The following is a 12,015-nucleotide window of genomic DNA, read 5'->3' on the forward strand; positions in this document are numbered from 1 at the left end:
GATGGCAGTTTTTTTCCCCTCTGTGAACGTTGCTATTAAAATTATTTTTATTTTAAAAAAATTAAAAGATGTGATTCCCTCAGTGTGATCTCAGAAGGGACCATTGAGTTGTAATGTTTATTGTGAAAACACAAAATCCACCTTTGCAAGGTAGGATCGTCTGTTTACCATCGGCAATAAGTTAAACATCAACCCCAAGCGAAATCGTGTGTGGTTTCTGTTAACCTCTGCCAGCTCTTTGGAAATGAGCCTCCAGCGTATTGGTAAAAGGCAAAAGGCAGTTTTTCTGGTGCCCCCAAAACTACACAACCTTTTTTTAAAATAAAAGTAACTTTAATTTTTTTTTAGACAAACAAACACAAACAAACATAAAACCACCTTCCAGTTGCATACAGTGTGTCAGTTGGTTACAAAAACTTTTGTGCATCTTCATAGTCCTCACTTGCAATTTATATAAAATATATCAATGTGGTATGTATGTATACATTATTATCCTTGTTAATCGTTTATTTGACTATAGCTATTATTACTTCATTTTAAGCGAGATATTCTAAATTATGAATTATTTTATATTGTGATTACATCATTCTAAATCTATCCAATAGTAGTACATCTTTATATTATATTCTGTATCATTCCATTATCCTTGTATTGTAAAATTCTCCAGCATATTTCATTTCCATATTTTTTTGTCTAACCATCGATAGAATAAATCCCATATCTTATAAAATTACACTACGCAACCTTGTTGATGAACAGAGGCTGACAGATGTCAGAGATCCAAGTATCGCCCCCAACGAAAGAAGACTCCCGAGGCTCCTCAAAGTTCCATTTTATTAGAGATGTCAAATTGGCGCATCTGGGAAAACCCAAATCTGAAAACTCCCAGGTTTTCCCCATCCAAACGAAAGTCCAAGCCCTGCCCAGCACCCACATGTCCGTCATATGGCCCAATCAGGCACCCTCCCAACTAGAGATGCCTCCCTCTCATGTCCCTCCAGCTGCAGGGCAAGATGTCCTTGACTCTCTGAGAAAGGAATGTTATTTTGACTACGTATATATCTATCCCCTACTCCATGTAATCCCCCCTCCCAATTTCCCACAGCCTTAAATGTGGCAGGGGGGAAACCCCAATGCAAAAGATGGCTTCCAGGCCTGACAAGTTACTTTCATGTAACTTAGATGTAGCTTTCAGAAATGGTCAAGAAACAACCTTGTTTTTTAGAGCTGGGTCAACCAATGTTGTCCCCTGCCCCCATGTCAGACTGAAATTAGAATAGAATAGAATAACAGAGTTGGAAGGGACCTTGGAGATCTTCTAGTCCAACCTCCTGTTTAGGCAGGAAACCCTACACCACTTCAGACAAATGTTTATCCAACATCTTAAAAGCTTCCAGTGTTGGAGCATTTGTAACTTCTGGAGGCAATTTCTGTTCCACTGATTAATTGTTCTCACTGTCAGGAAATTTCTCCTTAGTTCTAAGTTGTTTCTCTCTTGATTAGTTTCCACCCATTGCTTCTTGTTCTACCCTCAAGTGCCTTGGAGAATAGCTTGACTCCCTCTTCTTTGTGGCAACCCCTGAGATATTGGAACAATGCTATCATGTCTCCCCTAGTCCTTCTTTTCATTAAACTAGACATACTCCAATTCCTGCAACCGTTCTTTATATGTTTTAGTCTCCAGTCCCCTAATCCTCTTTGTTGCTCTTCTCTGCCCTCTTTCCAGAGTCTCCACATCTATTTTACATCGTGTCGACCAAAACTGGATGCAATATTTCAAGTGTGGCCTTACCAAGGCCTTATAAAGTGGTATTAACCCTTCACTGGATCTTTCTTAGAAATTATCTCATAAAATGGGAAGGAAATCAAAGAAGGAGGCTCTTCGCAAGCTTCTTATACTAGCTTTGAAGGAAGTGGAGCTGAGGTCAAATCATTACAAAGGTCTAAGCTTTTAGCAGGTTCATCTTTAGTTTCTCTTTCATGCTGAATTTGTTGTTCAGCCTCACGAAATCATGTGACGGTAATTCAGTATAAAAGCAGAAGACCTCGCTAGAAATAATCTAGTTGTGTAAAGTTCTGGAGAACCACAAGTTCCTTATCTGCAGTTGCCAACCTACCTTGCGGTTTTAATCTTGCTTTGGACGTCTTTGCGAGCAGAAAAAGTCGGTTAACAATTTTTCGGTGAAACTCTTCAAATTTGCTCTCATCTGCTTTTTTGTGGGATCCAAAAGAAATCCTACTTCTCTCATTGGGGCTGAGGGTTGATGGGTTTGTTTTCTTTATTTTTGATTGCTTTTAGCTTCTTAAGGTTTTTTTTTTAGCTGTTGGGCTTTTCTGCCCAAAGTCACAGGTTTGCGAGATGCACGGCTACATAAATATAATAAAATAAAGGCATTGATTTTTGGATTTGATTCATTTATTTAGCTGATAGATTGCCCAAGTAATGGCTACTAGAGCAAATAAAATTATAATCACAAATCTCCTGGTTCACCAAGCTTAACAAATTTTGTAAGAAGCTGAGGCCTTCCTGTCTCTTGCGTAACAGGAGAAGGTAGAGGGAGATATTTCTCTCACTGGGCACCATGAGAATATATCTGCTGAACAAAACTCCACATTGGCGACAGGATGAGCATCCGGCCAGTAAACCCTCTGCTAGCTCCATTCAGTTGCCCAGACTCCGCGCCCCAAGGGATTATGGGATGATGATTAGCAGAGTTAACAAGCATAACAACTCTCTTTTTTCCTCCCCACAGTGTCCCTAATTCCTGCCCGGCTAGTCCTCGAGGTGCTGGTTCCTCAGGTTATCGCTTTACCCACAACGTTGCCTCTGACCTCCAACTGGCTGCCGAATATGCAGCGAAAGCTACTTTGGAGCAGCAGACGGAGGCCTCCGGCGGAGACAGCCCAAAGGTGGGAAGACCCTTTCCCCTATCAATTGTGCAAAAACTGGCTCAGTGGTCGGGAGGGTAAGGGGTATAGATGACCAAAGCAGAGAGGTGGCCATCTGGAGACCTGGAGAAAGCTTGGATAGGTGGGATCTGGCCATCTTCTTATTGTTCCCCAGTAGGATCTTAGAAAAGATGAGGGAAGGAGGGGGAGAGGACCAGCTGTCTTCTGCTATCTCAACTTGCCCTCTACTTCTATGCCCAATTTGACCAACAAGAGCAGAGTTCACATCACCCAATGCCTCCTCATCCTCCATTGAGGAAGCAATATTTTGTGGTGGGAGAAGGAAGTACCTCAAGGCAACAATTAACCAGTGGAACAACTGGCCTCCAGAAGTTGGGAATTGTCCAACACTGAATGTTTTTTTAAGAAGAGATTGGACAGTCATTTGTCTGAAGTGGTGTAGGATTTCCTGCCTGAGCAGGGGGTTAGACTAGAAGACCTCCAAGGTCCCTCCCAACTCTGTTATCCTAAATCCTAAATCCTCAGTCCTTCCTTTCCTTTGATAAGCATCTGTTTACTTGCCTCTGATCTTGTTAGACATGCTCGGGCCTAAATTATTCATGTTCTGCGAAGCTGCTAAAATCTCCCTTGGCGTCTTTCTGGTCCACAGGATGAGTCGAAGCCACCGTATTCCTACGCCCAGCTCATTGTTCAAGCTATCTCGTCAGCTCAGGACAAGCAACTAACACTAAGTGGCATCTATGCTCACATTACGAAGCATTATCCGTATTATAGGACAGCCGATAAAGGTTGGCAGGTAAGTTTTCTGGATTTTTTTTTCCTTTTGAAGACGCTTCTCATCCAAGAAGCTTCTTCAGCTCTGACTGGACAGTGGGGAATGGAAGGATTTGTATTCCTTGTAGACAGCTAGTAATCTGCATCTTTTAGAGGGTCTTTGAAGCCCTTGGAGGTTTATTTGTGTCCTCAGGGTCACCTGAGTTAGTCCTCCTGGTTCCTGTAGTCTGCCATTTTTTTCCCTCTGGAATTCCACTCCTACTCCCACCCCATTCTGAGGGTCTTCGTCCCAAATTGTGTAGCTAAGAGTCGGTCTTAGTCATCATGACTTGGATGACTCTTAAGCCAGGTAAGGCTTTAAAGAGGACACCTTAAATTGGACCTGCCAATTTTTAACCTTAAATAGCAATAGCCCTTACACTTATATACTGCTTCACGGTGCTTTTACAGCCCTCTCTAAGAGGTTTATAGAGTCAGCCTTTTGCCCCCAACAATCTTGAGTCCTCATTTTACCCACCTTGGAAGGACGGAAGGCTGAGTCAACCTGGAGCCTGGAGAGATTCAAACTGCCAAACTGCAGTCAGCTGGCACACTAACCACTGTGCTACCATGGGCCTTCCTTCCTTCCTTACTTCCCACTTAGCACTTAGACTTATATACCACTTCACAGTGCTTTACAGCCCGCTCTAAGTGGTTTCCAGACTCAGCCTCTTACCCCCAACAATCAGAGTCCTCATTTTACTCACCTTGGAAGGAGGGAAGGCTGAGTCAACCTTGAGCCAGTCAGGATCGAACCCCTGACAGTGGGCAGAGTCAACCTGCAATATTCTAATCATTGCAAGGAGGGGAGGGGAGGAAGGAAGGAAGGAGAAAAGGGCGGGAGAGAAAGAAAAGGAAGGAAAAAAGCAATAGCACTTAAACTTATTCACGGGGCTTCCCAGCCCTTTCTAAGCGGTTTATAGAGTCAGCTTATTGCCCTCAACAATCTGGGTCCTCATTTGACCCACCTGAGAAGGGCGGAAGGCTGAGTCAACCTTGAGCCTGGTGAGATTTGAACGGCTAAATTACAGGCAGCCGGCAGGCAGCAGAAGTAGCCTGCAGTACCGCACTCTAACCACTGCGCCACCACAGCTAAATCTTGGCTAACCCGTTTTCCTCCTGCAGAATTCCATTCGGCACAACCTGTCCTTGAACCGATACTTTATTAAAGTCCCCCGTTCTCAAGAGGAGCCGGGAAAGGGCTCTTTTTGGCGGATAGACCCTCCTTCGGAAGGCAAGCTAGTGGAGCAGGCGTTCCGAAAACGGAGGCAAAGGGGAGTGTCCTGCTTCCGGACACCTTTTGGACCTCTCTCTTCCCGGTAAGTTCAGCATAATGATGCTCACCACTACCTAACTATAGAAAAATTGGCTGATTTTTTTAAAAAAATTAAAAGGTAAAAAAAAGTTAAAAATAGAAACTTAGACCAAACAATAGAAGCAATCATAAGTTCCTGTTTTCGGTCCGAAGCCAAATTTGGAACAAAACTCTCCAATATTGGAGGAAAAGGGAGCTTGCTAGGTTTTGCTCAGTTGAGAAAGTGAGGTCAGTAAGTTGTAAGATGGGTTGTTAAGGACTAGCTACCCAGTTTAGTTTTCCCAGTTGCAACGGACAGCTGTGAAAGTTGGACCATAAGGAAGGCTGAGCGCCAAAGAATGGAGGCCTTTGAACTCTGGTGCTGGAGAAGACTCCTGCATTGAGTCCCTTGGACTGCAAGGCCATCCAACCGGTCAGTCCTAGAGGAGATCCACCCTGGCTGCTCTTTAGAAGGCCAGATCCTGAAGAGGAAACTCAAAGACTTTGGCCACCTGATGAGAAGGAAGGACTCCCTGGAGAAGAGCCTCATGATGGGAAAGATGGAGGGCAAAAGAAGAAGAAGAAGGGGACGGCAGAGAAGGAGGTGGCTGGATGGAGTCCTCAAAGCAGTCAGCGTGAGCTTGAATGGACTCCAGAGGATGGGAGAGGACAGGAAGGCCTGGAGAAATGTTGTCCATGGGGTCACGATGGGTCAAAGACAACTTTGCAACTAACAACAACAACAACCCAATTTAGTAAAATAAAAGATGAGGATGAATATAGGCAATGCTCGACTTACGACCACAATTGAGCCGAGAATCACTAAATGAACTGTTGTGAGTCGAGGACTCTCTGTACAATAAGTACACTGAATTTGTAAAGAGCGTCAGCTTCGATTTCTACTCTTCTCTGTTTTCTTCCAGGAGTGCCCCTGCTTCCCCTACTCACCCTGGCCTGCAGACTCCCGAGTGTCTGTCGAGAGAAGGCTCCCCGATTCCTCATGACCACGACTTTGGTTCTAAGCTTGCTTCTGTCCCCGAGTATCGATATTCACAAAGTGCTCCTGGTAAGGAAGGTGGCTCTCTCGGACCTGCCAGCACTTAAACCTCTTAAGTAGAAAAGGTCCTTGGCTGCCTTTGTTGAGAAAAAGCATAGTTTTATTCAAAGTCAAGTGTGTTGCGACAATGCGTAGCCGGAACTGAGAATCACACGCCGAAAGTTATTCAATTTTTTCCTCTCTTAACGGCTTTACATCATAGAACACACACACACACACACACACACACACACACACACACACATCATTGACCAATGACCAAGCGAGATATTTTCAGAACCGTAGGTTGGTATGCAGCTGCCTTCTTCTCGCAGCTGGATGACCTTGAAGCAGCACCTCGGGAAGATGCAGTAGTTACTTTTGCTTTCCCCCAAGCATTCTTCTCCCATCCACTTACCTCAGATTGCCACCGCAGGGTAGTGAAGCGCACATGCAAGTGTAAAGTGGCAACTGTGACAGCCTCTGATGGAGCGGTAGGCTCTATCCAGAGTTTCTGCCACCTTGTCAGACTCCTGGATGTGGGCTCAAGGTATTAAATGAACGTTAGGGATGTCTCATGAAGAGTATCATGAGCAAGGGAGGGGCCCAGCTTTTGTACATGGACAAGGTTGAGAATTGCCAAGTTTGGAGAAACCGGTCCTTGGTTTTTAGTGGAGTGTTGTTCTTGAAATGTGTTTAACTTTATTCAGGAATGCTGGATTTGAATCTAGCCAGTGCTAAGTCTTTTCTTCCCTCCCTCCCTCTTCCTCTTCTCCTTCCTTGTTCCATCCCTTTGATCCTTCCTCCTCCCCTTCCTTCCTTTTCCCTCTTCCTCTCCCTTTCCTCCTCTCTCCCTCCCTTTCTTCCTCCCTCCTTCCCTTCCTTTCTCCCTCCTTCCCTTCCTTTCTTCCTCCCTCCTTCCCTTTCTTCCTCCCTCCTTCCCTTCTTTTCTCCCTCCCTCCTTTCCTTCCTTCCTTTTCCCTCTTCCTCTCCCTTTCTTCCTCCCTCCTTCCCTTTCTTCCTCCGTCCTTCCCTTTCTTACTCCCTCCTTCCTTTCTTTTCTCCGTCCTTCCCTTCCTTTCTCCCTCCTTTCCTTCCTTCCTTTTCCTTCCTCTCCCTTTCTTCCTCCCTCCTTCCCTTTCTCCCTCCCTCCTTTCCCCCTCCCTCCCTCCTTTCCTTCCTTCCATTTCCCCCTCCCTTCCTCCCCCTCTGTCTCTTTTTCAGGATCCCCCGTAAGTGCCCAGCCGGTGATCATGGCCGTCCCTCCCAGGCCTTCTGCGCTGGTGGCCAAACCAGTCGCTTACCTGCCCGCCTCCATCATGACCTCTCAGCAGCCTTCAGGTCATGCAGTCCATGTGGTTCAGCAAGCCCCCACTGTTACAATGGTCCGAGTTGTGACGACTTCGGCAAGCTCAGCAAATGGCTACATCTTGACCAACCAGGGGCCGGCTGGGAGCACCCATGACGCAACAGGGACTGTCCTGGACTTGGCTGGTGAGCCTCGGGGTAGTATCATGTCCCCAGAATGGCAAAGATCTAGTCTCGCCTTAGCCACGAAAGCCAACTGGGTGGCCTTGGGCCAATCACCAGGCGACGGTGAGTTCTAATCCCACCTTAGTCATGAAAGCCAGCTGGGTGACTTTGGGCCAATCACCAGGCGAGAGTGAGTTCTAGTCTCGCCTTAGCCATGAAAGCCAACTGGGTGACTTTGGGCCAATCACCAGGCGACGGTGAGTTCCAGTCTCGCCTTAGCCACGAAAGCCAACTGGGTGGCCTTGGGCCAGTCACCAGGTGACGGTGAGTTCTAGTCTCACCTTAGCCACGAAAGCCAACTGGGTGGCCTTGGGCCCATCACCAGGAGATGGTGAGTTCTAGTCCCACCTTAGTCATGAAAGCCAGCTGGGTGGCCTTGGGCCAATCACCAGGTGACAGTGAGTTCCAGTCCCGCCTTAGTAATGAAAGCCAGCTGGCTGACTTTGGGCCAATCACCAGGCGACAGTGAGTTCTAGTCTCGCCTTAGCCACGAAAGCCAACTGGGTGGCCTTGGGCCAATCACCAGGTGAGGGTGAGTTCCAGTCCCACCTTAGTCATGAAAGCCAATTGGATGACTTTAGGCCAATCACCAGGCGACGCTGAGTTCTAGTCCCACCTTAGTCATGAAAGCCAATTGGATGACTTTCGGCCAATCACCAGATGAGGGTGAGTTCCAGTCCCGCCTTAGCCATGAAAGCCAGCTCGATGACTTTGGGCCAGTCCCTCCCTCTCAACGCAACCTACTTCACAGGGTGGTGGTTGTGGGGAAAATGGGAGAAGAAAAGTGTGTTGGATATGTTTGCTGCCTTGCGTTATTTGTCAAAATAATAAAGGCGGGATACAAATGAATAAATAAATAAAATCTCTCTCCTCTCGCTGCAGGGTTGGACGAGAAGCCCACCATCGCCTTCGCTGCCATACCGACTGCCAGTCGTGTCATCCAGACAGTGGCCAGTCAAATGGGCCAGGGCATCCCCGGACAGACGGTCACCATCCTGCAGCCGGCCACCCCCATGGCCCTCGGACAGCACCAGTTACCTGTCCGCACGGTGACCCAAAATGGAAAGCATGCCATTCCCACGAACAGCCTAAGCAGTGGGACTTACGGTATAAACATGCATACATACGTACATACATACATACATACATATATGTACATATGTATCTATGTATGTGCCATATATATATGGCATATAATTATTCCATAATTATTCTCTTGTTGAGGTGTTCTGTTTTGGAGATTAACCTGGCTCCTTCGACTTTGAAGGAGCCAGGTTAATCTCCAAAACAGAACACCTCAACACCCCCACAACATGAATAAACGTGACGATACCTCCCGCCTACCAAACATCTGGGAACCAGCCCTAGTCAACAAACGAACACCACCCACCACCCAGGCCGTTACAGTACAAAACAACAATACAAAACAACAATGCACACACAGCCAGCACCAATCTACCAATCCTGATACAACCACACAACCAATCATTCCACTTACTGAAACAAATATATATAGTGTATCTCTCCCCCGTTCTCCCAGGGTTTGCGTGACTTTAGAATCTTCCTCCAAAGCCAGCTTGCTCTGCCTCGTAAAATAAAATAAAATAAATTTGGGGGGGGGCAGGGGTCACAGCAGTCACATGACACCACACACAGGCAAGGAGTGGGTTGCTGCCGGCATAACTGCCATTCGCTGCCCAAAAAATGTTTCACTCTTCTTTTATGTCCTCTGGGAGGGGCCATTCATGGTCCACCTGTGGCCTTACTCCCAAGTCGACCCCTGTTCTTTAGCTGTTCCCTTCGTCTGGCAACTCTGTGCATGCGCACACTGGGAACAGGCTCCAGCTGTTCTTCTGCCTCACTGATGTCTGACTCTGAAGGCAGCTGATGACTGGCATACGGCCCTGGCCCCCTCTCTGCTTCCGACACAGAGCCCTCATCAGAGCCTTCCCCAGACTCCAGGACTGGCCCAGGTTCCTCCCCAACCTCCTCACTGTCCGAGTCTGCTGGCCACTGGCGGGCCACAACACAGGATCGAACTCCTGGCAGTGGGCAGAGTCAGCCTACAATATTGTAAACATTGTGCCATTGGTTGCAGTATTCCAGGGCTGGTATGCAAATGCAAGTAGATTAATAGGTACCACTTCAACGAGAAAGTAGCAGTGTTTCATGTGCCTCAATGTACAATCATCCTGGCCACATGGCCACAGAAATGTTTTCGGACAGGAAATGGAGATTAGCACACACACACACACATACACACACACATACACACACGAGTTGAACATGACTGGACAGGGGAAATCTTTACGTTTCATCAAAATAGACACTGTGAGCTTTTTCTAAAATCCTTTCTCTCTCTCTCTCTCGTTTTTTCCCCCCGACTCCAGCTCTCTCCAACCCCTTGCAGGTACTTGCAGCTCAAGCTAGTTCCTCCACCCCCGTGGTCATCAGCCAGACGAGAGAAGGCGGGGTGAAAGATCCCGAAGAGCTTTTGAGAGAACCCGATATCAAACGGCCCCGAATCGAAGAACCGAGAGTGGCGGCGGCCTTGCAAACTGGCGTCATCACCTCCACAGCCCCCTCGGGACAATCCGCGGGAGAATGAGGCCGCGGGAAAATCAGAAAAGCACCCGACGTGCCGTGGGGGAAAAAAATCTCTTTTTTATTTTTTATTTTTTTCCACCTGGATCATTTCACTGGGGGTGGGGTTTTTTTTGTTGTTCTTTTTTTTTTTTTTAATCTCGTTTTGAACATTTGGAAGGACGGGCCAGCGTTTGTCAAGATTGCCGAGGTGCCAAATGAATTGGGCAAAAACAAAAACAAAATTATTTTTTCCATCTTTCTGGACCCAAAGGAATGAATTCCCTCCTGTTTTTCACTTCGGAGATGTCCTTTTTTTCTTTCTTTCTTTTTGAGATTTTAAAAAAACAAAAAGAGACGGAGACCATTTTGATTGTTTGGGATATTTCTCTATCCCCTCCTCGCCTGCCTTCATTTTCATCCCTTCCTTGTTTTTTTTTTTTCTTTTTTCCTTTTACGCATGGTAGTTTATGTGCGAGCGTACTAAAAATAAAACGCAGGAGAGAGGGGCACAAACTTCAGGTGGGAACGTCTGACCTCAAAAACAGGTTTATTACTATTATTATTTTTCCACTCTCCGAGGAAGAGAAGTGCATCAATTTTGTATCTCGGAACTCCAGCTTATAAAAAATGATTTGCAAAAAAGAAAGAAAGAAAAATTACTCGCAAAGCAATATCACACTTCGGTAACTGCCACCTAAAACGTCAGATACGTGTTTATATTTCCTTTGTATGGCCTACATGCAGTCCGATTTACCTTCTGACAATGGGGAATCACACCCCTATCCAAAACCACGATTCCAGAGCACAGTAAAATTAGCTTATCCCAGTTAGATGGCTTCGAAATGCATCCGAAGCCTCTGCTTCCCAGGATTCTTAGCCTACTGGACAGATGGGGGGGAGGGGGGGATTCTGGGAAATCACAGTCACAGCCTACCTCATTGGGATGGCTGACCTACACAGCACTTGGCCCCCTATAGGTGCCTTTTTGGAGAAAGAGAGAAGTTTATTTCAATCCTTGCCTGTTGAATGAAAACAGCCAATTGTGGTAAGAAGGTCCGAAATTTGTGGATCTTTTTAAGAACAGTCACACCTGCAGGCTTCTCAAGCAACCAAATGGGTTCCTTGATTTCATTCCTGTTGAATTTTTGACAGAGAAGGAATGGAATTTTTAAAACATTTTTAACCTTTAAAGACACTTCCCCGGAGCGCTCCTGCTGTGTTACAGTCCGAGCGTTGGACTTTCGTCTACCGAGGCCAGGTTGAAAAGCATGAAATTCCCCTGGATAAACCTTGGACCAGCCGTTGTTTTGTTTCAGCCTAACCTACCTCACAGGGTTGTTGTGAGGACAAAGGGGAAGGGGTGAGGAGAGTTATGTATGCCACCTTGAGCTTGGAGGAAAGGCAGAATAAAAAAAAAATACCCGTAATAAATCAATAACCATCAACGCGTCAGGTCCCACAATCCCTCGTCTCACTTCAAAGCGTAGGATTTTGTGTGTGTGAGATGAACGAGATTGAAAAATTCATTCTCCTCCTGGTAAGTTTTGCAAGCTGGTAATCCTAGCAGAGATCTCTGTTATGGCAGGTTTGGGAACCATCCCCAGGTAAGGACAGATGCAAAATGGACAGTGAAATGGAACGGAATCCACTTCACAGGTGAAACGGAACACAAGTTCAGAGGGCTCCAGTGAGAGAGAATTAAATCAAAAGAATTGCTAATATTTAAAGAATGCAGGCTTCCTTCTTTCTTCTGACTTCAGCAGCCCTTTGAGAGTAAAAAAACCTCACCCCTGATGAACGTGGGAAAAGTTTTAATTGCCATGGGTTGCTCCGAATGCTTTCT

The 12,015-nt window shown here is 46.2% G+C and overlaps 1 protein-coding gene across 2 annotated transcripts in view; it reads left to right on the forward strand.

The window, feature by feature from the left end:
* The window catches only part of FOXK1 (forkhead box K1), a 49,689-nt gene extending 38,065 nt beyond the window's left edge, over positions 1 to 11,624 (forward strand). The window contains exons 3-9 of one of the 2 annotated variants that reach the window (XM_081965832.1): positions 2,754 to 2,910; positions 3,560 to 3,706; positions 4,849 to 5,042; positions 5,941 to 6,083; positions 7,278 to 7,547; positions 8,469 to 8,693; positions 9,977 to 11,624. In XM_081965832.1, coding sequence (XP_081821958.1) covers positions 2,754 to 2,910; positions 3,560 to 3,706; positions 4,849 to 5,042; positions 5,941 to 6,083; positions 7,278 to 7,547; positions 8,469 to 8,693; positions 9,977 to 10,194 — 1,354 coding nt within the window. In that variant the 3' untranslated portion in view covers positions 10,195 to 11,624. Of the gene's footprint in view, positions 1 to 2,753; positions 2,911 to 3,559; positions 3,707 to 4,848; positions 5,043 to 5,940; positions 6,084 to 7,277; positions 7,650 to 8,468; positions 8,694 to 9,976 lie in introns of both variants that reach the window. The other variant, XM_081965831.1, reaches the window with a different exon arrangement.
* The last annotated feature ends 391 nt before the right edge of the window (positions 11,625 to 12,015 follow it).

This window comes from Natrix helvetica (genome assembly GCF_964273705.1).
Source record: "Natrix helvetica genome assembly, chromosome: 13".
Lineage (NCBI taxonomy): Eukaryota > Metazoa > Chordata > Lepidosauria > Squamata > Natricidae > Natrix > Natrix helvetica.